The sequence below is a fragment of the Galleria mellonella genome, unplaced genomic scaffold (genome assembly GCF_026898425.1).
Source record: "Galleria mellonella isolate WM207_F2 unplaced genomic scaffold, CSIRO_AGI_GalMel_v1 utg139, whole genome shotgun sequence".
In the NCBI taxonomy this organism is placed as follows: Eukaryota; Metazoa; Arthropoda; class Insecta; order Lepidoptera; family Pyralidae; genus Galleria; species Galleria mellonella.
Genome location: NW_026441995.1, coordinates 5,735,353 through 5,762,881, shown reverse-complemented (window position 1 = coordinate 5,762,881; position 27,529 = coordinate 5,735,353). Strand labels below are relative to the sequence as shown.

General features: G+C 31.1%; 2 protein-coding genes across 2 annotated transcripts; one reads left to right on the top strand and one right to left on the bottom strand.

Moving 5' to 3' along the window:
* Nucleotides 1-12: 12 nt before the first annotated feature.
* Nucleotides 13-13,152, top strand: LOC113512000 (H(+)/Cl(-) exchange transporter 7). The gene is made up of 15 exons (XM_026895748.3): nt 13-537; nt 883-987; nt 3,150-3,348; nt 4,019-4,128; nt 4,507-4,650; nt 5,024-5,201; nt 6,011-6,160; nt 6,566-6,707; nt 7,442-7,580; nt 8,769-9,032; nt 10,098-10,274; nt 10,647-10,856; nt 11,117-11,287; nt 11,543-11,704; nt 12,213-13,152. Exons 1-15 carry the CDS (start codon nt 394-396, stop codon nt 12,312-12,314), a joined length of 2,397 nt encoding a protein of 798 aa, XP_026751549.2. The 5' UTR covers nt 13-393; the 3' UTR covers nt 12,315-13,152.
* Nucleotides 13,151-26,750, bottom strand: LOC113512130 (protein abnormal spindle). Its single transcript, XM_026895922.3, has 8 exons — nt 26,530-26,750; nt 26,251-26,448; nt 24,374-24,571; nt 17,892-23,630; nt 16,934-17,126; nt 16,290-16,471; nt 15,183-15,302; nt 13,151-14,670 (listed from the first exon to the last, which is right to left on the bottom strand). The coding sequence occupies exons 1-8, from the start codon at nt 26,539-26,541 to the stop codon at nt 14,365-14,367; spliced, it is 6,948 nt and encodes a 2,315-aa protein (XP_026751723.2). The 5' UTR covers nt 26,542-26,750; the 3' UTR covers nt 13,151-14,364.
* Between the last annotated feature and the right edge of the window lie 779 nt (nt 26,751-27,529).

The window sequence follows — 27,529 nt, the reverse complement described above, 5'->3', positions numbered from 1 at the left end:
ATCACTAATCTGTTATATAGATATATTAAAATACATCAAATTCTATTATTCTCTGAAATTTAAAATGTTATAGTGTGATTCAATATTTAGTTTAATAATCTCATACAAGATTCATAATATGGTTAAAATAATTTGGCTTGCAACATATTCGTCATGACTTCGACCGAAAACTTCTTTTGTTATTATTTAATTGTCTTTGTTATTGTATTCTCCTAGATCAGAGTGATCAGTAGAGTGGTTTTTGGTTAAGTGTGTGTTATTTATTACAAACGATATTAATTGAAGTATTTTACATTGTTTGATAGGCTAAATATGGATATAAAATAACACACTCCGCTTTTATTACACAATCAATTTTGATAATTTGAGTGTGTTTTCTATGAATTTTTCAAAATGAATAATTCAAATGACAACGTAAATTTTATTGTGGGTGATAGTACCTCTATCGGAAGCACATCAGACACTGCACGACTTATCAGTAATGATGAAGCAAGTACTTCTAATTATACACAATTTAACAAAACTTCCAATTATGAGGTAAATATATATTATTATTCAGACCATAACCTATTTTTCTTATTAAATAATAAATTTAGAATTAATGTATGTGGTGCATAAAAGATGTCTATTGTTTTCATCAAAAAGTAAAACTTTAGCATAAATAAAATTTTATGCTGTTAATGTTTATAAGCAACAGTTATTACTTTCCACGAAGTGGCCCATAATCTTGTTTGCCGTTAAGAAAAAAATGCCTAATTTTATAAAAAAATTGAAATAACAGATTACATACAGAGAATAATGAACAGTCATATTATTAAAAGTGATCTCTTTTAGACAATTTTGGTATTAAAATATGTTCTAAAATACTTTTTAATTTTTTAGCATTCAGACTCGGATGACCTGCATGGCAGTCATGGCATTAGACGAAGGCATCCTGTGCAAAAGATTGAGCCTGGATCTATGAATATGCTATCAGCTAAATATGAGGTATGCCTTTAATACAATAGATAGACTATTACTGAAATAAGAATTATTGTTTTCTATATTGTTTATATTTTACAAATGTTATGTATCATTCTGCATATTTAGAAGCTTGCACATATGACCTCTTTTTATCTTTAACAAGGATTAAATCTTCCACCACAATAATATTTTATGTATTTCTTTTGGAATTCTTATAATGTAAAGAAAATAATTCATTCATTTTCATTTAAGAGTTTCCTCTTGTCGGTGCAACCAATCCATGCATCTTCCTCCAGCCAGCTCTATCCCAGGCCATATCCTTTATCTCCCTATACGACATGACGCCTAGTGTTTCCTTTATCTGTCCCATGTAGTTAATCCTCGGTCTTCCTCTTCCTCTTTTGCCCTCTATCTTTCCTTCTACTATGCTCTTAAAAAAATCGTCATGTCGTATAAGGTGGCCCAGCATTTTGCCTCTTCTACTCTTTATTATTTCAATCAACGCTCTCCTCTCGTTTACTTTTTTCAGGACTTCCTCGTTCGTTAGTTTTTCCGTCCAGCTTATCCTTTCCATTCTCCTCCATGTCCACATTTCGAATGCCTCAAGCATCTTTCTTTCCTTCTGCGTCATTGTCCAAAGAAAATAATATAAGAAATAAAATATTATATTTGTATTTATAAAACCATTTGTCCTGTCAGCCTAAAAAGCTGACATTTGGAACATATGTTTATTTTATAACATGAAGAATGAAAATTCTTTCTTAGAAAACCTTTTTAATAAGAAAATATGAGACCAAATAATATTTTTTTTTGTGTAATAGCTACTTTATTATATAAATGATATATTTTAAGACAAACCATGATTAACAGAAAAATACAAGGAAGTATCATTTGTTTTTTATTGGTATGGAGCTAAAATATGATATAAATTCACAATAAGTATAAAGTGAGAGACATAGTTTGTTAAGTTTATAGATCATTAGGCTAGTGGATTTATTTATTCATACATTATTAAATTGAAACATTTATGTATATGATTATATGTATGCCTACATAAATTTCAATAGTATCCTTTTTTTTTTGTTTTTTTTTAATGGGTGTAAATGGATTAGTTATTTTATTTGCATTATTTATATATGCTATACATGTAGTATACAGTGGAGTACCAGTGAGGGATGATAGGTGAGGATGGAAACAAATCTGTTAGTCCATTAATAAAAATTAACTGTGGTTTCCGAGAAGAACTGTGTGGAGGTCAACCTGACAGTGTGTATTACTAGCAATTGAACTTTTTTTATTGGGTGACAATGGAATGACATCCCCCTTTGCACTATCAGTATACACAAGTGCACTAACGAGGGTTAATAGGTAAAAATAAATCAGGCCAGTTGACTCACTGTGATGAATTTATAAATATTAAAAATGATGGTTTCCAGGGAACTGTGTGTGATGTGTGAACTGATATCTATATATTGAGTTCCTCTGGACATTGATGGTGGAAAAATGTCATCACCCATTTCAATATTGCCCATATTGGTTGAATATTTTTTTTTTAAAATGCTAAAAGTATTATTTTTTGGATAACAGATTTTAAACATATTCATTATTAGAGCAATATATAGATATTGTAACAAAAATATATACATGTTACCTATATATTACCCATCCCTAACCTGAAAGATCAAATGCTAGCACTGGAGGTACTTGTTTTACTAACCCCATTATTAATAATCTCTTTTCCCCCTTAGGATGAAGGTTATTTTAATGGATGATGATGAAATGGTAACCTTGCCTGCGCTATCGGTTTACACTGGTGGGGTACCAGTGAGTGATGATAGGTGAGGATAAAAAGACGGCTCAGTTAGACCATTGTGATGAATACACCTGGAATTTAGCATGATGGTTTTGAGGATGAAGTTAGGTCAGTTGTGGCCAATACACCAGAAATAATCCAAAAGGGTTTACAGGGAAATCGGCAATAGGCTTGCTAAATTTGCTAAAAATTGCCAAATTTAATCCAAAATTTTTGGTCAATCATTTGTGTTTTGGGGAGAGAACTGTCATTTGGGGTTTGGCATTTGGTCAAAAACTTTTAATTCCTGTATTTGTGACAATAATAATGTGTCAACGCAAGCTGTGTGAAATACCTGTTTTTCCATGACAAATAATAAAAATATTATTTTTAGAGTCTGGACTATGACACCTGTGAGAACCATTTACTTTTAGATGAAGAGCGAAAACGTGGATATCCATTTATAGTGAAGAAGGATATGGCAAGATGGTTCATTATTCTACTAATTGGAGCAATAACTGCACTAATTGCATTCATTATTGATATTTGTATAGAAGAATTCTCTAACATCAAATATAAGGAATTGAAGAAATGTATCCTTTGATTTTGACTGGTATTACAATAGATAGCTTAAGCACAATTTTAGAAAGTGGATTCTGCTATGAGCTGAAAGTACTAAAATTATAAATATAATAATTTTTCAAATGTTATGTTTGCTCAGAACCCCATCAGAGGAGGACTTATTATAAAAGTCATCTGCTTTTGTGTCGTCTGTACCAGTAATTTCTGCAGTAAAGCAGTCATGTTTGCATAGTTGTGTGTGATATTATGTGTTTGAAGGGTGGGATATGGCAATGAAATTACAGGGTACAGAGTATGCCTCTCACTTTAGTCCTTAGGAATGGCAATGCGTGAAGGGTATAATGGGCAACATAAAATACTCTGTTATATTCATGTTTATAGGTGACAGTTACCACTTTCCATCAGGTGGGCCGTCAACTTGTTGGTCATTCTAAGTTATATAAAAAAAATCACTAATCGTAATAGGATTTGCTTTGCAGCACTTGCCAAGTTTTATCTGTCGTGCTGAGAGTGTAACATTATCAAATACAAATCAAATCCTTATTATAATCCATGTACAACAGTATTTTAAGCCCCCAAGCCCTATCTATAGACGGTGGTTACTTCCTCTATCAATATTTATTTAGATGCAATTTCTGAGTACAACAAAAAGAAGTAATAATCCTTAAAATTATAATACAGCTGTGGACAAATATGTGCTAATGGACAGGTTGTACATTCCATATTTATTATGGGTACTATCAAATATATGTGTTGTATTTATCGGATCAATTTTAGTGGCTTATGTAGAGGTAAGTAATATTACTCTTGATTTTAATCATAACACACTATTATTTATTTCATGTAACATGTGACCTATTCTTGATTTTAAAATTAACATTTTAAATTATGAAATTTGACACTTAACTCAAATTTGATTTATTATTCTGTGTGTCCATCACTGGAAATTTAACTGGGCATTTTTCTGGTGTTATACAAATTCTTAATCTGAACATTTGAGATTTATTAATTTGGGTAGTTAATCCTATGAATTGATTAGGTTTACTGTCTCAACTTATTTTAGAATTATTGCAGTGTTCAGTAATAATATTAGAGAGATAACTTTTTTTTATAGAATAAATTCTTAAATTAAAACAATATTGAAAATTATAATAATTAAATTATTTTAGCCTGTTGCAAGCGGGAGTGGTATACCACAAGTAAAGTGTTACCTCAATGGAGTGAAGGTGCCAAGAGTTGTACGAATTAAAACTCTCGTAGTGAAAGCTATTGGTGTAATAAGTGCTGTTGTAGGTGGACTAGCTGGAGGAAAGGTAATATTTTTTTATTATAATGAATAATAATTTTTACAAAGATACTATAAATAAGTGTGGCTCAGAGCAGGCTACAATTTTTTTCATACTTAGGGTGTAAAAGCCAATTAAGAGATCAAAGTGGCATACACCAATAATGGTATATAATAATAATATTAGACTAATATATTTTATATTATCCATTTAATGTGTTTATTATAGACTTATTTATAATTTTCATTGGATAGTATACAAAAAAAAAGAAAAATCTATATTTAGAAGTTTCAACTTATTTAGAATAGAATTTCAACCCCATATTTCAATTTATTACAATGTTGAGCATCTTCTCTATACATAATAAAATAAATACCACCTCAATTATTATTTATTTTAGGAAGGCCCTATGATACACTGTGGTTCAGTGGTCGCAGCCGGCATATCTCAGGGGAAGAGCACCACATTTAACAAGGATTTTAATATATTCCAATACTTTCGTGACGATCACGAGAAGAGAGAATTCGTGTCAGCGGGAGCGGCTGCAGGGGTGTCGGCAGCTTTCGGTGCTCCAATTGGTATGATATGAACTGTGTTCTACCAGTACAAGCCGAAATGCAATAATAGTATTTGTGGTATTTAACAATAAGGTTCATCTTTGGGCTGAGGATAGTTGTTATAAATATAATTTTAAACTTTCTATACATACAGCAGTTAAGTTTTTGATTTTGTGTATTAATATCTAATATATATATTTATAAAGAAATATTTCGACTCTGCTTATTTAAGATTTTTTCTTGAGTTCATATAATGCTATTGTGTTGCTGGATTTCGGCTAGTTATACCCTGGCTATTAGTACTTTTTGTATGTTAAAGTTTAAAGATTAAAATGTTCTGATGAATCTAATAACGCCCAGCACAAACGTATCACGTTTGGACCTAGGTAAAGCCACGCGCTATAAGAGAGTTTTAGTAGTACACATATAGGTATTTAAGCACGTCCTAAGAAAGTAGTTTGTTAAAAAAGTTGACAATGCCACTTGGTTGGTAGATTTTTTTTTGTAATTGAGACGGTACTAGTTCGTACTTATTGCATCCGTAATGGACGTATACGTGCGATGTTTTATTTTAATGTAGATAGCTAAGAAGATACATAATGTAATTTTTAAAAGCAGAGATATCATACCGTGGGTCACGGTAGTGGTAAAGCATGATACATGGGCGACACTCTATTATGTGAAATACATGGTTTTTTCATGCCTATAGGTAACAATAATTATTTTCCATTAGATTTTGTCTTTATTGTACGCCTTAATAGTGAAAGATATTATAGATAAGTCTCTGTCCTTACATCAAATATTATTAAATTTATATATGCTATATGCAGGAGGAGTTCTGTTCTCATTAGAAGAAGGCGCCAGTTTCTGGAACCAAGCGTTGACGTGGCGAACGTTCTTCGGCACTGTTATAGCTACGTTCACGTTGAACTTCGCATTGTCCGCATACCATGGGCATCCAGGAGAATTAAGTTTTCCAGGTAAATGATGTTGATGATTCTTAATACTTAAGTATACTTTCATTGTTTACTTTATCGAATAACATAAGAGAATATTTATTTATAACTTGAGGTACTGATCTACTATTTCTCAGTAAAATATGACAGAAAATCTAGTTTAATATAAATGTCATTTACCTCAAGTATTTTATGCTTAAATTAGTAAATTAATATCGCGTTGTGCAATTTTAAATTTTTTATATAGTTTTTTTTTTTATACCACTGAGGTGGTAAACAAGCATACGGCCCACCTGATGGTAAGTGGTTACCAAAGCCTATGGACGCCTGCATTGCCAGGGGCATAACGTACGCGTTGCTGACCCTGAAGAAACCTCTTTACCACTTTTTTTTTAAGAAGAGTAACTCACATAAATTAATACGTTTCAGGTCTTCTAAACTTAGGAAAAATGGAACCGTTCCCATTTCAGTTCTATGAATTGCCCATATTCATGTTGTTCGGAGCTATTGGCGGAATATTAGGCGCATTGTGGAATTACATCAACTATAGACTTGCTGTGTTTCGCATAAGGTAAGATTTTATTATCAAATTATATATTCCTCCTGATGAATTCATCATGATGGGCTAATTGGCCTGTTTTCATTCTCATCTATCACCCTTCACTGGTACTCCGCCAGCGTATTCCGTTAGCGCAGGCGGGGCTACCATACCATTTTCATACATCAAAAAAAAAATATATTCCGTTGATTTTTTTTTTTTTTAATTAGGAATAAATACATATCATTTGTGAATCGTTGTTCATTAAGTACTATTTCTAGTATTCAATACTTATATACTCTTCTTCAAATTATTACTAATTCTTAGAGTCTGTTAGTTCAGGCAGAAATGAATACAGTAATACCTCGACTTAAATCTCGAGGATTCGTAATTTTTTGAAACTTTACACGACTATCGATTATCTATGTACTCATTTACAAAAATTTTTATATATATATATATATATATATATATATATATATATATATATATATATATATATATAGTATACTTTTTTATATTACTGAGGTGGCAAACAAGCATACAGCCCACCTGATGGTGAGCGGTTGCCGTAGCCTTACCATACGAAACTATACCTTGAGTTATGCGGATACTACTCAATACCGCTTAACGCGTAAGTTCGGTGTGTTACTATATTTACCGCACTTTATCATGAATCATGTGAAGTTATTTTGTCACTACTGACATTTGGCGAATGACCTGGAAATAAGCAAAAATATAGTTATAATGTACCACAATTATTGTAGATATATTTCTACTCCCTGGCTGCGCGTGGTGGAGGCGTGTATGGTGGCAGCAGCAAGCGCAACCTGCGGTTTCCTTATGATGTTTCTACTGAATGATTGCCGACCACTTGGCGAGGATCCTACTAAAGTCCCTTTGCAGGTATAAAATGATTTGTCCTAATTTACTGGTCTGTTAATATAGGTACAACCTAAATTGCAGGACTTAGAACAAGTAATATATATATATATATATATATATATATATATACGTTCCTTTTATAACATAAGCATCTTCTAAGAATGAATTTCCTAAATTTTCATGAAATAATGAGACAAGTTCTTTGCAGTAAAATACAAATTTAGTATAAAAAACTAAATGTTAACCACACATAATCTGATTATCTGAATTATATTACTATTACTAGCTGTAAATCAAGACATCGCAGATGTGAACCATGTTTACAATACCAATACAATACAAAACCAAAATATTCTCTATTGATACAATTCGATTTATTATTGTACTACATTTTTAATTCAATTCCGATCAGGCATTTAAGTACGCCGTTTACTGCGATCTAACCGCACCCCCTCTCAAACACGCGTCAGTTACGATACTCATTATAGTATGGTAACTGACACGTGGTAGAAGTACTAAACTAGAGACATTTATTAGGATGTCTCTAGTCTACACTTTAATAGCCGCCGTTGCCGAAGAAGAAGAGAATTATTATATCAATTACGTCACAAATCAATCGCCACTATATAGGTATACATCGAAGCGTGCGTTTTTCCCGCGCTATCTCTTATTTCACACGCACTCATTGTCAGATGTACACACGTTACTTGTTTCTGTAGTTGTGACAATCACGGATCATGGCGTTTTTGTATGAAGTGTTCAGAGTGTGGTTTAAGCGCGCTTTAGTAACAAACTCACATTTAGAATATTAGTAGGGCAATAGTTATTTTTGTTTTCTAAACAAAAATAGATATACTACTGTCATACAACAGAAATATTATATGTGATTATAGTACTCACACAGCGTTTTTTCTATATAGAAGATTATTAATTGAACTGAATATGCAAAGAGACACATAAAAATCGGTTCAGAATTGGTGAAAATATCACGTAAAATACATACAAAAAAATAATAAAATTGAAAATAGTTTTTTTCTTGACGTTGTATGAAAATACGAATATTTTTCACCGTATACCTATAATATCATTCTATGGGCTATCTGGTAGAGAATGTCTGTTGCGTTAGACAGAGATAGATAGACGTAGACAGCCTTTTATACCACATTTTATTGGTCAATAAAGTTTAAATAAATAAACATTGTATTCCAGCTGTACTGCGCAGATGGTGAATACTCAGTAATGGCAGCAATCTGGTTCCAAACGCCCGAAGCATCTGTGCGATCATTTCTTCATGACCCGTTGGGTTCGTACAAACCCATGTCGATCCTTGTGTTTGTGGTGTGCTACTTTCTGCTCTCCACTTGGACCTTCGGCCTAGCGGTGTCCAGCGGAATCTTTATACCGAACCTGCTGACTGGAGCCGCTTGGGGCAGGCTTTTAGCGCTCGGCATGCAAGCTATAGTGCCATCGATGGTAAGCAAAAAAAAAAAAAAACAAATTTAGCCACAAAAGACTGAGACCAAATCTCTTATAAAACTCATTTCTCACTAATTTAAGTGTTCTTTTTTTGAAGAAAAAGTATTGTTTAAAAGAAAAATCAAAATCCTTTTAGGATTTTCCGTTTGTGTTTATAGTATATACAATACATACATACGCATCCATAATTATTTAGATATTATGCATTTTCTAGGCTTTTTTTGAAACTTAAACAAAATTTTAAACGTAAAGAATAATATAAAAATACATACCTAATTGCAATATAAATGCTACAAGAGAATAAAGTCGAGGTCTTTTGACCAATCGTGACGAATTCACTAAGAGTTAACCACGATGGTTTCCAGAGCGACCGTGTATAGATCAACTTGACAAGAGTATCAGCTGATAATCAGTCGGATGGTATACTAAATAATTGTTTTTATATAAACAAAAAAAACCTATAGAGAGGACATTTGTGGAAAGTCACGGATTGGTATAGGCAAAGTTGTCAGCACGAAATTTATTATTTATATTTACTACATCTTTCAATATATTACTAATATGGTAAAATTGTAATTAAAAGATGTATATACTTGGGAGATGTGTAAGCAAAAATTATATAGTATCATTTGTCCGTCTTTATGTTTATTCCGGCCAGTGGCGTAACTATACCATTTGGGGCCTGTGGCAAATTCTTTTAATGGGGCCCTATCAGTTAAAAAAAAACACCTTTCAAGTAAAACAAATTACTCAGGTACAATGTAAAAAAAATCTGAGCTCGCGGCCTCTTGAGTCGGGGCCCTTTTGGGTCGAGGGCCCGTGGCATTTTGCCGGCTCTGCCACCCTATTGTTACGCCACTGATTCCGGCATCTCGCAAAACCTACTGCATGAAATTGAATGCGGTTTTCATATTTGTTTCCCTGGAAAGTCTAACCTAAAAACTTGTGCATGTTTCATCTCGATACTCCATTTAGAATATTCCTGAAATCCATGCGGGCGAGGTAGCGGGCAAGAAACTGTTATAATAATATATAGATATGTAAACTGTAAATAATTTGCAGACTATAAATTCAGCGAAGTATGCGCTTATAGGCGCCGCGGCACAGTTGGGCGGCGTGGTCCGCATGACAATATCGCTCACGGTCATCATTATAGAGACGACTGGACAGATTTCCAACGCGCTGCCCATTATTATTACGCTAGTCGTAGCGAAATGGGTCGGCGATTTCTTCTCAGAGGTAATTACTAAAATAATAAAAATATGTCAACTATTGACTATGTATGCATGTAGTTAGATTGTATTGTTCATACTATTTGTTATTCATATAATTCATTCATACCGAAAATTATATCAAGTGGTCCTTTAATCAATCTCTTTATTTATTTAGGAATTATTCCGAAAATATTAGTAAATTAGTATTAATTTTATTTTTACCACCGCAATTTTCAATAATTGCTACGATAATCAATATAGAATCACGTAATCACAAATTGACTTACACGCCTATACAGCTACTTCTTTTGAACATCACGAGTAATGTGGCTATTTTCTGTATAACTGTCTCCAAATGTCTTGATGATAGATGGTATATTAACGTGGTTATATACAGGGAATCTACGACATCCACATACAACTGGCGGCTATACCATTACTACCTTGGGAGCCGCCTCCACTCGCGCACAATGTGTACGCGAGCGAGGTGATGTCGCATCCTGTGTTCACTCTGCGCACCGTCGAGAACGTCGGCCACATCGTCGAGTTGTTGCGCCTCGTCTCCTACAACGGGTTTCCAGTTGTAGACCCGCCGCTCACGGACGATGTTAGTTAAACCAGTTTGTACAATTCATCCATGGAAAAAACTGTCATGTGTGAAACGTACTTTATTAATATTTCATTTTGTACATTTTGGCTATTTACCAAAGTATGCCTAAAAAATAGAAAAAAATTTGAAACATGGAAACAGTAAATAACTTCAACACGCAACTTTAATTGCTACATCAACTAATAACAAGTGTCTACTAATTTCAAATTGATAGCATTTAAGGACAAGTACAGTTAAATACTGTTTTTTTTTTACAGGCCGAAGTGACCACATACAAACGTCTAAGAGGCTTAATACTACGTTCGCAATTGATAGTATTACTACAAAATAAGCTATATAATGAAAATGCCAACACATCTTGGCCAAATCTCAATGTAGATATGAAAATTTTTAGGAAGGAGTATCCTCGATTCCCTTCTATTGCAGAGGTAAATAATAACTTATTCTAATTTAGCAGTTTAATGAAATTATAGTTATAAAATTATGACGAACTCTACAGTATTTACGTTTTCGTTTTCGACCATGTGTTTTTATAATGTTTCATCACTTGAGCATTTTTTGCTACTGTATCTTTGACTAGTCCTTTATATTTCGATAATTAGATTTTATTACATATACAGAATAATTACTCATCTGCTGTGAGAATATTTTTTTTTTTAATTAAAAATTACTTGTGTGCGCAGTTGGAGATATCAGAGTGGGAGAAAACTTGCACCATTGATCTGAGACCTTATATGAACCCGTCGCCGTACACACTCCCGCACCGTGCCTCTCTGCCGCGCCTCTTCCGGCTTTTCCGAGCGCTGGGTCTCAGACATCTACCTATTGTAAATGATGTCAATGAGGTAATGCTGAAGCTTATGTGGTATAGTGTTGCATGCAACTGTACCACTTTAATACTTTACCTTATAGTCAAGTGGCAAATAAATTTATTTTTAGATAGATATTTTTATATTATCACATATGAGAGAGAATAAAACACCAGTTGCTTTTTCATTATATATAATTGTTCAGAATTAAAATGCAACATGTACGACTAAAGACTATTTGTGTTAGCCTTTTTTTTAATATTTTTTCTATAATATTAAGATTCATTCTCGTCGTGTGAGCCCGACAGAATGGGCCATTCCTTCCTTTCCCGTGGATGTCATAAGAGGTGACTAAGAGAACTTAATGGTCAAGGAATGTGCAGCAGTGTCCCTCTTAAAACATCATTACAGCCTAATTGTAATTGCCAAGCATGGCAACTACTGGCAAAATCGTCCAATAGGGGGAGGCCTATGTTCAGCAGCAGATAGTTAATGGTTGATATGGATTAAGATTCTACATGACTGTTTTAATATTCTGTTTTAGGTTGTTGGCATGGTCACCCGGAAAGATATTGCAAGGTATAGGGTCTGGAGACATTGTGGCCATATGGGCATGGAAGAATTGGTGTTGTCTAATGAGATTTAAATTTGTTTTGTTTATTAAATAGATTTTTATACTGTTTCATAATACTGGTAGGTTTTAGAAAATTCACTTACCAAAATGATAGAAATCTGTATTTACAATTAGCTATCTTAATACATTTAGTTAAGATACCTGTTATATCGATATTATAGAGTTGTTACAGGAAGGTATAAGTATTTATATACTCTTTAGAATTTAAATTGTATAAATTATTAATTCATAATTTTTGATGTGATAATTATGAAAAGTTGCCTTCATTGAGAAATAGCATCAGGGCTTTTTTATATTATTTAATTGATACTGTGATTACTTGAAAAATCATCTATCTCATCATCATATAATGTATTTGTATAACCAGAATTTAGGTATAAATAATTTGTAATCTTGTTTATTATACTTTATGAAACTCATGATAAATATTTGTAAAATTCATTTAAAAGTACTTAACTGTCTAGAGTCATAATAATGTTATTTATATATTGCTAATGAGTGTTTGTTTCAATGTAATTCCTTTATTATCACTAAATGCAATTTCACACTGTCAGTTTGGTTTAATACGAGATATATACATTAGGGCAAAACACTAGCAGTACATGACTCATTAGTATCACCTTGTAAATTAATCTGTTTTATATAAGTGACTTGTCTCAAATTCTGAGTTGATAAATTAATTTGAATTTAACTATACAATTTTTGTATATTCTTTACAAGTTTTGTCTACTAATAGATAAGTATGTTATAATGTTTAATAATAAGGTAATGACAATGTGATACTATTTTTTAAATTAATGTATTCCTTATTTAAGCACATGTATGTTATTAAATAAAATGTTGAAAATAATTATGAAGTATTTATTATAATTATAAACATATATTTGTTAATTAACATTATAAATAAGCAAAGTTATCCATAGTTACATTATCATGAATTATTAAATTTACAAAACTCTGATATTGTGGTAAAACTATAGTCAGTTTTTGTAATTAATTGTTAACAAATAATTCCCATCCAATGCCAGCCCACAAATTAAAAAATAAAATAACCGGTAATATAACTAATATTAGTAAAATATAATTCACTAATTCGTCCATAGTGTATTCAGGTAATCATTGACATAGAAATTTCCTCAATGTATTAAATCGTCAAAATTATTTCGCGTATTTTAATACCACATTAAGAAAAATTGTGTTCTGGTGAATATAACCAACAAAAATTCATTTATCAAGATTTTCGGTTACCCTTTGTATAACAATATTATTAATTCTTCCCAATCGTTCAAGTTTCTCAATTTTGTTTCTTGAAGTATAAAATAGATTCGGAACAACAAAATACGTTCTATTTAATTTATAAAAGCAACAAATAAAGATCGAAGGAATAACAAATACGATAATAAAACTGGAGACAATGTTACGAATGACAATTTGTTCTTTTGGTATGACACTGCCGAATATGTCAGTTTGTCTAAGATGAGTGACGTTTGTGTCAAGTGTATATGACGTTTAGTCTTCAGAACGTCACTATTTGACCCATAGACAAAAAAAATTGTAAAATAAAAAGAGAAATGATAGTATGCAATTTCAAAATATCAATAGAATAACATTATGTTTATAAGGATGATAGAAAGAGAACAATTTGCCTGTGAAAGATTAATATTTAAGCAAGAATGTTTAATTATTTATTACTACTCAACAATTGCACAGTTTTAAATAGGGTTAAATGATTAATATTACTTTTCAGATACAAGAGGTATATATTTATAAGTAGGTAGGTTTTATATTTTTAGAAGGTATTATATAAATAAGTAGGAAAGTTTATATTAAGGCCTATGTTCAGCAGTGAATAAAAAATTACATTACATCTTGTTTATAAAATTGATTATTCAAATAAATGAATTGTTGGCATAAAATGCATGATGGAAGCAGGTTATATAAATTTAATTCAAAGTACATTAGTTTAATAATTATTAAAATATGAAAGTACTTATTTTAATAATATAAAATATAAATAAGTAAACACTAAATTGGTTTCCTTATATAAAATCATCAACAGCATCTATAACTTATATGTAGAAAATAGGTAAGTGATAGCTTGTTGAGCATCTTCGAAATAGCGCGGTTTATCAGCTCTTACGATGCCATAGTCTGGTTCTAATGCTGGTAATATGATTCCAACACTATGGTTGCTACAGATACTGTAATTTAACGACTGATTTATAGTATGTGATACATATTTGGATTGTGGTGTAGCATGTCTATTCCTCATGGCATTATTTGTCATTCTTTTCATTCTATCAATGTTACCTTTGATAGTCACCAACATTTTATGATTTTCAGGAATATGTAGAAATTCAGTCAGATCCTGAAAAATAATAAAGTATATTATTTAAAATTTGACTACCATTTTAACATTCTGGAAAAGAAATTGTATTTAATGTTGTCATCTGTTCTTTAATTACCCTATCATAGTTCCGATTAAATGGAATATTATACTATTGTTTACAACACTATCTAGATTCATTTTTATTTATATTACAAAATGTCAGTACATAGCTACGTTGTGAACAATTGTTTACCTACCTACTATTGAAATAATTTCTTTTTATCTACCTACATTATTAAAGTTAACATTTTGTGAAATAGACTAAATATTGAGTTACATGTGAATATTATTTAAAAAAATTAATAGTAGATGTATTTTTAAAGTACTAATTAAACCAAAAAGCAAAAATAACACTTGATAATCATTCACAACTATCATTTTAATTTATTTATAATATTGGTTTCTGTAAAAAAAAGTTATGTATACTGTGATAAAATTTGATGACGAATAATTATATTGAATAATGAATAATTATAGTGACAGAAACTTACCTCCCTGACGTCTTCATACTTTGAAAAAAGCCATAGGTATGTCGATAGTATGCAGAATAAGTATGTTTCACTATTACTGAATCTCCACATGAACTTCAGAATAGGTGATATGCGATCTCTCTGCAAGGATACATTATTAATTTTAAGAAGTTTTGTTATTATTAAATAAAATTCTAACTCAATTCGAATTGTAATCAATTTAATACTAGCATATTAATAAATATAATTGAAATCCTTTTTTTTCTTGTTGTCAGATTCCAATACTAGAAGTAGGTATGTGTAAGACAGTAAATATTGAACAACATTTACAGTTAACTTCGAAAAGGAAGGAGATTCTCAAATTTATTATTTTTTTTTTATTGTGGCCTCAGTATGAGACATTCCTTAATTTTTAACCGATTTTGATTAGAACTTTTAAACTTTGTCAAAACTGAAGTATATTTGTGGAACAAAATTTATATTTATCATTACAATGAATATATAATAGCCGATTCTGTTGCACCATCCTCTAAACCTAACTGTCAAATTAAAATATTAATAATTTAATTAAATTTCTGATACAACGAAATGTTTATTCTAAGGACTAATATTATATAATAATATGATTATTATAAATTTTAAAGAAATTAAGTTAAAATTATTATAAATTTATTTTATCATAAAGTCCATAAAATAGTAATTTAGCGAAACTATCAAGTTAAAATATTAGGTTAAGAAAAAGATTTAATGGTGCGTCAGAATCAACCCCCGTGACTAATTTTAATTATGGTATCGCACACAGAAAACATGAATTCTTATGATAACATCTTGTGATGGTAAAAAGTGTCCACTCTACGCAGTGGATAAGGTCAGTGGTCACTAAATATTCACAGTATTCGTAATGTTGGTTTAATGTCCCGTTTCAGATCATTGAAGTAAAAATTTTAACAATTAGACAGGAATATTTTAAACCTAATATGACCGTTATATATTATAACACTTTATACTTGTTTGTTATTTCAAAATTAAAAAAAAAAAATTTTTGCAAGATAGCGTAGTCTATATAAAATCAGTACCTAAAAATTAAAGGAAACAATATATTATTAGAAACAGATACTAAGGACTTACATCGTAAATTTTCGGTCCTGTTATTCTGTACCTAGTCAAATTAACAAGAACTGAGGCAGCAGACTTCAACACTTCTATGCTAGAAATTGATCGGTTGGTGACTGACATGTAGATATAAACTCTGCGTACAATCGACGACGCATTTTTTTCGTACATCATAGGGAATACTTCTGTAAGTAGTTCTGGAATAAAAATAAAAGATGTCTTCACTTCTTTTTTGAACAAGATGTTCAGTTTGGATGAAGGTTATAGGATACACAATTCACGCCCGTAAGTGGACTTTCCCTTCAGGAAGAGCTCTTAATTACAGGAAGAAAATTTTACTGAAATAAATTGTGCACTTTTGTCTCTCATTATATACATACAAAATGATAGTTATATATAAACTCTTACATTACTTATCTCTCACGCAAAGTTTTGACTGCAAAGACGGGTTTCTACAAATTTTAATGCAAAAGTTTTATTGTTTACAAACAAACTTACGTACAATTATAATCAACGTAGGAATACTTGAGCTTGTAGCCGAACCTTCACATGGTTTGTTATTCATAATTAGGATTACTATTGTTATTATTATGAAGGTAGCGTCTTTAGATGTCAGGAGTTTATAGGTCGGTACGGTTGACACCCGTAGATAAACTTACCGAGAGATTTGAATGCCCTTATCACTGTTTCTATATCAGACATGTTGCGTAGGACATCCATGGCATCCTCATTACGTTCTTTTAAAGTCTGTTGGTCGGACTTTAACGCCCCTTCCCGCCATCGGCGACGAATTTCAGCTACTCGTCTGTTTCCGGCGATCATAACGCGAGTTTGATGACCACGGAAGAGAGCCTTAATGTATAAAAGTTTAAGTTATTCAATATACAAGGCAATTCTTAAGATAAATGTGAAGTAAGATTAATATGAAATAAAAAATAATATTAGTGCGTATTCTTAATTACGATCCACAGTAAAAATCTGAAAGTGGGAAACTTAGTTGATCGCGTACTATCCAAACTATCGCAAGTGTAACATGAATGAGAGTGGTAACTAGATCGTTAGGATTGGCAAAATCTTTTTTATGCCAATCCTTACAATAGAGGACAAGGGATAGACAGCAGCGTCCCTCTTAAAAATCTCCATAGCCAAAGGTTAGCAACCGTAGTTAGGCCTTGGAGATGTTTTAAGAGAGTAATTCAATTCAATCATGCTAATCGTTGAAAATGCAATAACATTTTCATGTTGTAACAATATAGATCTTAAGGATTAAAAGTACAGAATCAACATGAACCCTGGAAGGGGATAGCAATTATATTAATAAATACTATATAAAATACGCAACTTTATTTTTATATTATACATACATAGTCGGTTAACACAAAATAAATAAAACACGATTAAATATAAACAAATATGTACAAATACGATTAAATTTTCTTATTGAAAAGTTCCTGCAGTGTATATTAACTTTTTATAATTAAATATATTTTTAAAGTTCTTTAAACTTTTTAGAATCATTTGATTTATTGTTCTACATTTATGATATCAAAATATTATGCTACGTTATGATCATTATTACGACAAACATAAAAAGATTTAGAAATTCTAAATACCTACCTGAATTTTTGATGCTGCCCAATTCTTCTTGTTTTCCTCTTTGAGTCTTAGTAAATGCGCCTTTTTCTGTCGGATTTGTCTCCGCACCAAATACCCTCTTATAATAGATTGTAATTTAATTATAATTTGTCTTTTTTGGAAAAATTCACAACGCATCAGTCTCGTCACTAACTTCCCTCTCCATATTCTTTGAATATATATAACTTTTTGCCGAAGCTCTCGATATCTAGATTGAACTACGTACCGCTTGAAATGCTTCTGTAAACATATCGCTGCGTCTTCTTTTTGAGCTTTGACTAGATCTCGTTGTTTCTTAAATCTATATGCTGTTTGTATCACCAATACAGCTTTACGTAATCTCAAATAACGTTTTCTAGTTATGTATCCTTTAATCAAAGCTTGTAATTTTATGAAGGACTTCCTTATTCGCAAATATCGTTGCTTTGAATTTACAGTTAAGACATGAGAACGGTAGTATTTTTGTATGGTTAAAGTTGCACATTTCAGTGCAATGTATCTTTTTCGTTGAATATACATTCGAATATAGGATTGTATAACAATGCAACTCTTTTTAAGATCGTGATACCTGTTCCTATACATATTACGCAATTGTAAAGATCGGAACCACGTTTGTATTTTTTTTGCAGCTTTATTCTGCCGTAATTGACGTGATTGTTTATTAGCTCTGTAGCGACGTTGTGTTAATATAACAGCCTTCTTTAGATGCAAATATTGAGTTCGTACATTATTAGTTTCGCAAGTTGTTCTGAACCATTTCTGAATTGTAATGGTCGCATTTTTCAAATTTATATATTGTAATCTTTGTCTTTTAGATACCAGATAAGACCTGTATGTTTGCTGAATAATTACACAAGCCTGTAAAATTCTTATAAATTTGGACCTCTCTAGTAACATCAAGTGGCGTGCTCTATATTTTCTCTGGAGAGTTACAGCGGCTAATCGTGTTTTTAAGTAGGATTGTCTCTCTTTACGCATAGCAAGTAATGCTCTGTACCTTTGTTGTAAAATAATGGTAGACTTCTTTAACCTTAAATAACCTTCCCTTTGTCTCGAACATAGCATATGAGCTCTGTAAAATCTTTGTATATAAATACATGCTTTAACTATTGCTACATATTTACTTTTTTCTTGTTTCATACGTAAATGAGCTCTGTATCTCGTTTGAAGAATAACAGCAGCGGAACGTAACTTCAAATAAACTAGTCTTGCTTGTCTCATTGCTTGCAACGCCCTATATTTTTGTTGTAATACCAATGTCGCATTTTTCAAATTCTGAAATCGATCTCTTTCAACTCTCATAGCGCGAATGCTTCGATATCTTTGTTGTATACAAACAGAAGCTTTTCTCAAGTCACAATATTTTTGTCTGATAGCTTTACTTTCTTTATACCTTCTGTAATAATTTTGAATCAACAAAGCTGAAATTTTTGCTTTTAGAAATTGTTGCCTATGCCTCTTCGTATTCAAATATGATTTATAGAATCTTTGAATAGTAACAGTAGAAGCCTTTAATTCTATGTATTGTTGTCTGACTGTTTTCATTTCTATATAAGCTCGATAGTATTTCTGTATGCAAACTGTTGCAGTCTTAATTCGAATAAACTCTTGCCTCTGGATTCTGCCAATTATATAAGCTCTATAAACTCGCTGTATAGTTACACAAGCCTGTTTTGTTTCTTGGTATTCTTTCATTACTTGTTTAGACTTTCTTAGGCTTCTGTACCATTTTTGAATATCAACAGCTGCTTGTTTTTTATTGAGAAACTCTCGTCTCTGACGTCTGCCTAAAGAATATGCTCTATAAGCTCTTTGAATTAATATACAACACGATTTGAGATTTAAATAAGAAGACCTCATTTTTTTCATTGTGTTTTGAGCCCGGAATCTAAGCTGGATTGTAATACTTGCTGCTCTTAATTTATCATAATTATCTTTACATTGTTTCATTACAGTCATAGCTCTATATCGTCTCTGAATACATAAAGTTGAAGATTTTAATTTTAAGAAAGCAGCTCTTTCTTTACGCATTTTTAATAAGTTACGGTAAAAACTTTGAATGCTGACTGTTGCATTTCTTAGTTGGAGGTAATTCTTTCTCTGAGATTTTCCTTTTAAATATGATCTAAAATAACTCTGAATCAAAACAGCAGATTTACGTTGTGCTAAATAATCTTTTCGTATATTCTTCATAGCAAGATAAGATTTTATATATTTTTGTAAAGTAATAACAGCGTTTCTAGTTTTTAAATAATTACACTTTTCTTTCTTCATAAGCTGCTTAGCTTTTACTTTTCTTTGTAATTGGACGATAAGATTTTTTTGCCTTAAAAATTCCTTGCGAATTTTAAAGCCACGATAGTAATTCTGCAATATGATGGCACATTCCTTTTGTTTTAAATAATTACTTCTTTCATTTCTCATGCGCAGCAATCCTATATAATGTTCTTCTACAGTTCTTACAGCTTTTTTAAGTTTTCGATACACCCTATACTCTTTTATCATTCTATAGAAACTCTGTATCATAATAGCACTTTGTCTTTTTTCAGTCAATTTTTTCATTTCATTTTTCATGAGAATATTTCCTCTGTATTTCTGTTGGACATATGTTACAGTTTTTATAACGCGCAGATACTGCTTTCTAATAAGGTAAGAACGGACTAAGCTCTGAATAAATACAATTTTTTTTATTTTTAATTTGTATTGTTTCAAACATATCCACCGCCTAACATAACTCTGTATAATTACAGCAGATCTATTTCTTTGTTCTTCTTTCTCATGTTTTAATTTTAAAAGGGAATCTTTTGCTTTCCTTATTATTTTTATAGCTTTATACCAATTTTCAATAGTCAATACACTGGTCTTGAATTTACGCAATCGAGTCCGGCAAAGCCACATACGACAGTACTTTTGTATTATAATTGTAGCAACCGTAACTTGGTGCATTTTCCATTCTACAAGACGATTGTATTGAATTCGACGCCACCAGCATTGAATCACATATGCTGCATGGTTTCTTACCTGAAGTTGTTTTTCTTCTTCTTTCCTTTTCTCCATAATGACTTCGAATTTCTTTCTCCACCAAGTCTGTATAACATTTGCTGCTTTTTCGAATAATGGAGCGCGGAATTCGTGAATAATCTGCCATAATAGTGACAAGGTCTTTTCTCTGTGGCCATCAGCTATATCGTTCGCTGTAATATCGCCGTTAATTACAAAATTGGCCTCTTTTAATGCATTTAAAGCAACTTGAACATTGTGTATCTTCTGCAGCCGCGATATAGCAGGTGTTCGCAATTGGTTAAGTAAACCATTTTTCATCAAAATTATTTCCATAACTTTTGTTAGGCGAACGCCGTCCCTAATATCGAGTGCTAAATTGTGAACTGCGTATTTGTATTCATCTAAATAAGACTGTTTATGGCTTACCACATACCCTAACGGCCTGAGATGTTTTGTAATATCACCAATACCAGCAATAAGTTCCCTTGTAAATCTAATAATGACCTCTCTACTTTCTTTGCAAACTGCGTTCCTGCAAAATAGACAGGGATCATGCGATATTAATTTTCTCTGTTTAGCTTGATCTAAGAAAAATACAAGCATGAAAAATTTCTTCAGTGTGAATTTTTTTATAGCTTCCATATACGCAGGCAAAAGCATATTAGGCGCATTTGATTTAGAGTGTTTATTTTTCAAATAGGGATTTTTAAATAATCTTTGAATAATAAACGTGGTTAGTCCTTCTATGTCACTGTTCGATTTTAATGGCAATACAATACCATATATAGCTTCTAATCCAATACGAAGCCACAGTGGGTTGTAAGATAATAGTAGGTCCATGATTATTTTTTGTAATCCAACATCTAAATGAAGATTTCTATCAGTTCTAATAGCAATCAATTTTTTCTCAATTTGAGCATTCAATTTTTGTATAACTAGAGTTATTTCTGGGCTCATTAACAAGGTCCTCGCTGCTTTTCGAAGGCTTTCCAATCTATGACTGTTGTGATACATACTGCACACTTGTTCTTTTGTGGGGGCAGCAGGAACTTCCTTGTTTCGATTTTCAATCCAAGCTTTGCCTACATCGATCTTTTGTTCTACGTTACTATCCAAATCAGCTGGGGGCGTCAATATACAGTTGAGCCATCTCTTGAATTCTTTTTCAAATTTATCTACAGCTTCTTCGTCATAAAAATAAATGGAAGACAAAAATGGATCTACTGTAGAAGACTGTGAGTACACATTTCCTATTTGATTAAGAGATAAATTTTGATTACATTTAGTTGTATTTCTTTCGTATGTCGTATTGCATATGCTACCCAATGATTCTTTACCCTGTATACTAGTCTTAGGTTTTAATGATTTTTTGGGCAGAGAGACTGGGATCTTCCAAATATCTGGTTCAGCTTTAATGACAGCTTTTTTGGACCATGATTGTCTATTGTGGATCGAGTATTTTGTATTAGCCTTTTCAAAAGTGCGATCATTTATAGTGAAAGTAAATGTTTGCTTATCAGATTTGTCAAATACTTGCATTTCGGAAAATTGTGAACTTTCTTCAGGAATAGACTGAAGTGGTGGCGTTAGAGACCTGGGAGGTGATCTTAAGTCATTCTGTATATCACTGTGCCAAATGTTACTTTCAGCTGGATGCAAATAATGTCTTTCATAAGCATCCTTCTGTTGCTGATATTCTTTAAAAAGAGATTGCCTGCACATTTTTGGCTGATCTCTTAAGAAAAAATGAGGTGGTCTATTTTCGGTATGTATATTAAAACATGGATCCATTGGCGTATTTGGTGAGTCTTTAGTATATGTGTCTGAACTAACTTTAATATTTGTATTCATATCATCAATTAAGAAGTGTATTTCATTATTCATTGGAGGCAAACCCTTTTTCTCAGTTGAAAATCTTTGAGGAAAGAAGGACAGGTCACTGATACGTGAGAATTCTGTATTAATGGTAAAATTGGGGCTATTCATTTCTTTCGGTGATGAAGTATTAGGGATTTTCTTGTTTGGAAGTGAGGGTGTTTCTGTATATTGGTTTTCAACTTGTGTGTGTTGATTTACAGTCAACCACTTGTTAGGTTGTGAGGATGCTATGCTAATTATTGAATGAGTCTCATTTTCTTTATTGAATGTTTTTAAATCTAAACTGTCATCAAAATCACTTTCAGAGTTCATACTAAGTATTATTTGAGGCCCTTTTTCTAATTTTTCATTTTTTGAAGGGAGACTTTTAAGAGGAGTGAATGTAAGATTATCAAATACATCAGTGGACAAAGTATTATATTGTTTCATAGATGGTTTTAAGTTATTTTGGATTTGTATATGATCTTTGTCATTGTTTGTATAAGATTTGTCATATGTCTGTTGTAAGACATTAGAATTTGGTTTTCTTATATTAGAAAATACTTCTGATGTATTAAAGGTGAAGTTGATATTGGTTGGCGAGTCAAATGGACATTTGAGTTGATGGGATTCAGTAGAATAGTCACTGTATATAGATATGTTATCTTTGTTTGATGGTTGCAGTATCCGGTGCTGTGTGGACTGAATGACATTAAGAGTTTTTTTTATTTTAGTTGTATTATAAATACTTTCTGACTTTTTCTTGTAAATGGCCACAGGTGATCTTTTTGGCATTTTCTTTTTCATTTTATGTGGAGATATTTTAAAACTCTTAGATTGGTTAGTTTTTCCTTTTACATGCTGAAATAAACAATATTATAGAAAATATGAAAAAGACCAAAAAAATAAATAATAAGTAGACATATTATATAAATGCTGTCTAGTCCCAAACTAAGCTGAGCTTGTATTATGAGTACTAAACAAACTTTTTTTTGTAAGTACATGCATATTATACACAGAAACCATCAAGACCAATACAAATAAGTGTACTTAAGAATACAAATGTTTATATTGCATGGGAATCAAACCCTGAATATTTCATTTATACAATATAGAATTATGTGAAATAATGTTCAGATGATTGACAAAAGTAGTATAACAGATGGTATTTTCAAAAGTATATGCTGTGGGTGAATTCAATAGAAGCCATAATTAAAAGTCCATATGCTGATCTAAGGATAATATTTTCTTCTTATGAATATTTAGATAGAGCTATCACAACAGCAGCAAGTAATTTAGTATTATATAGTGATATCAATTTTAATAAAAATTCAAGTATCTATTTTATTTATTTACGTTTGTGTCTATAATGTTGACAGTTAAATAAAAATTAATTTGAATTAATTTAGGAACAGACTTTTTACCAAGATATAAGAAAAAAAAAATAAAAATTTATATTTTTGCTATAATCTTTTTAGAACAATCAATAAAAAAAATACATACCTATACCCACTTCTGAGCAGATATCTTTCAATCATGGAAATAAATGATAGAATTGGTGCTGTTGTATGTTATGCATTCTAATAAATATTTTAATAACTTACCATTCTAGATTTGAGTACAACAATCACATCATATCTGCCCCTATTCTCATTAGTGAACCGTATAGTCTCCCTTAATGTTGTTGGCTGCATAGGGGTCCATAGCATTGTCAAGCAGTAGCAGCTCTCTGGCTCTAACACCAGCCATTCTTCAGGTAAGTGTATAACAAGTCCAGCAGGAAGGGATCGGCCGAGTGTTATCTTTAATTTTAAATTAACAATTTATTTAATATATACTTTATAATATATTAAAAAATATATATAAAATATTTCACAAGAACTCAAAAATATTTAAAGCTTTTTTTGTATTTATAAGTAAGATTTATATCACATATTTACTGTTTTTTATTAGGCCTAATTAATAAATAATTATAGCATAACATTTTTCAAAATTGATGATTTATAAGAGACACATAAAAGTTAGACAATAATACTTATCAATTAACACTTTTTTTTTTTATTTTAGCAATTCCATTTATTATTATTGCTTTCTTTCTCTACTCATCATGTAAATTTCAGCACACAATGATACCATTGTGTGATGGAATTGTATTGTGTGCTTACTATTTTTAAAGTCAAATGGGTAATAATATAAAGTAAAAATAAAAGTAATTTCCATTATACAATAATTCATCAATTACAATATAATCCATTAAAAATTTCTTGGTTTTACTTTTAACAACTATTATTTTTTCAATAAGACATATATGGGATGACTTATCTATTGATTATTATAAAAAAAAGGATTTAGTAGAATAATATTATTCTTTAATCATGTTGTAAAGAAATGTATAACACATGTGGCATTATAAATAAAACAAAATCTATTGCATTCTTATTGTTTCATATATTTATGTTAAATATGTAGTAATACCGTCACCACTGAACAATTTTAAAGATGCTAGACTTTGAAAAATCATTATTTTTAGTAGATATAATTATTGTTAGGATTGCAAATTGTGCAGATTTTCAGTTCATGTTCTAGTTTTTGGAATATCCTGGGGTGTTCTAGATATTTTTAAGCAACATCCTCAGCTTTAAAAGCATCCTAATAAGTAAAATATTCAAAATATTTTTATGCATACTTCAAAATTATTAAATATTTTTAAAAAATTTTGAATACTTTTATTAAATAAAGATTGTATCTCACAAAAAACTAACTTCATTTGTGATAAAACCAGTTATTTTGATTTAAAACCTACTGAACCAATTTTGATAAAATTTCTATGGGATCAATCTGTAAGGATATCCTTTTAGATAAATAAAAAATCATAAGTCTGAAATGTTTGAGTCCCTATAAGTCAGAAACAGTGTGGTGCATGAAAAAGTCATATGATTATAGTTGAATCTCTTGAGGGTAAAGTGTGGTTCATACAACATCAAAAATTCATAAAAAAAATTCTAAGTCCTGTGCACCTACTGCTTCAGTGGTACAGCATAATTGATATATATCAGAAATGAAGTGATTTACAAAAAAAATGTCATATGTTCAAAGTTGATTTTCTTGAGAAATCATATGATATCAAAAAAGTCATTGAAATTTCCAAATTTAAGCATATCCTTTCAGATAAAGAGTTAGTCTGAAATGTTTTGGCCTCTATAACTCGGAAACTTAATGGCGCACGAAAAAATGTCACAAGACCATAGTTGATCGTCTTAAGGAACTGTATCTGATGGGCGAATAAAAGAATTGTTATTGTGACATCGAAAAATTCATCTAAATTTTTAAGTCCTTGGCCCATAGAGCCTCTAAGACTATTCTCACCTATAATCCCTCACTGATGCATCGCCAGCGTATACCGTTACCGCAGGCGGATTACCATTACATTATCATCCATTAAAAACCCTAATATATGATAGATAGTTGAACAAATATATACCTGTTGTACATTTTTTGAAGGATTAAATATTTCTAAACTTCGTTCACACGTTGTACCAACAAGGACGCTCTCAAAAACTACTAAAGGAGGCCTAGAAAAAGGAGCCAAAAAAAGACGAGGGCACTCTTCTTTTGGCGAATGCTTCTGTACAGCTTGAACACGGCGAGCCTTTTTAATATGCTCAGGAGTGTTTTCAATCTATAAAGTAATAATAACGAATTTATAATTGAAACAACGAAATAAATTAAGATAAAAATAGATAGCACTTAACGTACATACCTCAAAATACATTTTGATCGTTAACGGGTAATTGATTAATCACTAGTCATACTTAAAAATGCACTCACTTTATCAACGAATGAACTATGGTACAAAAGTAATTTTATTTATAAAATTCTATTACTAAATTTCAAATAATTTGCTATTGATGGCGATTCAATTGTAGAATTAATTCAAAATTTAAACCGACGTTAATTTTTTTTTTTAGTACGTTTGTTCCGTTGTGGAACAGGCTAAGGTCGGAGACCATGCTGCCTAGTCTTTAAAATGATAATTTGTCTGGAATTTTATTATTCTAATGTCGCTTCAATTATTCAGTCATAATCTTCAATATTTCGTTTGTCAAATCCGGTAAGTACATTTTCATAAATTTCTTTTCTTGTGTTCTTAAACCAGTGGATTTATCAAATTAAAAATAAGTAATTATAAAAAATCATTGTCTTGCAATTCAATAAAAGTATTCTTATAGCTCCTTGAATGTTGTAGTAATATAAGTGAAAATAGCTTTGAAACAAGAAGGAAATCTTAAGAGAAGCGGGATTGAGTGCGGGATATTTTCGGGTTTTTTGAAGATAATCTGAAGTTCATCAAACATAATGTGTCTTTGGATGACAAATTCAGAGCAATCAAAAAAAAGGTGATGTAGAGATTGGACTGTATTTGAGTTACACCATGTGCATGATGGGGAAGCGATCATGCCCATTCTTAAACCGACGTTAAGTTAACGTACTGGAATCTGACAGTGACAGAAAATAGTAATGCATCAGTTGAAGCATTCGTCACAGAGAGACTATGTCTAAAGACAAAGAGAAGTAAAGACATAGGAATCAGCTTTAACCATCAGTCACAGACAGGTAGGTACTTACAATAGACTTATAATAATCAAGGTACCTACCTATCATCATAAATATATGCATTATAACTAACTTTTTAAAACTTTTTTTTATTCTAACTTTTTTAATTAGATAAGAAAGATTTTTTACCTTGTTCTTGGGCGCCA

Excerpts from the sequence above, each read along its gene's own strand:
- LOC113512000 (XM_026895748.3), top strand. The coding sequence starts at position 394 with ATGAATAATTCAAATGACAACGTAAATTTTATTGTGGGTGATAGTACC. Across the intron at positions 4,129-4,506 it reads TTTTAGTGGCTTATGTAGAG|CCTGTTGCAAGCGGGAGTGG; the intron begins GTAAGTAATATT and ends AAATTATTTTAG. Across the intron at positions 4,651-5,023 it reads GTGGACTAGCTGGAGGAAAG|GAAGGCCCTATGATACACTG; the intron begins GTAATATTTTTT and ends TATTTATTTTAG.
- LOC113512130 (XM_026895922.3), bottom strand. Across the intron at positions 24,572-26,250 it reads CTTCAAAAAATGTACAACAG|ATAACACTCGGCCGATCCCT; the intron begins GTATATATTTGT and ends TTAAAATTAAAG. Across the intron at positions 14,671-15,182 it reads AGTATGAAGACGTCAGGGAG|GATCTGACTGAATTTCTACA; the intron begins GTAAGTTTCTGT and ends ATTATTTTTCAG.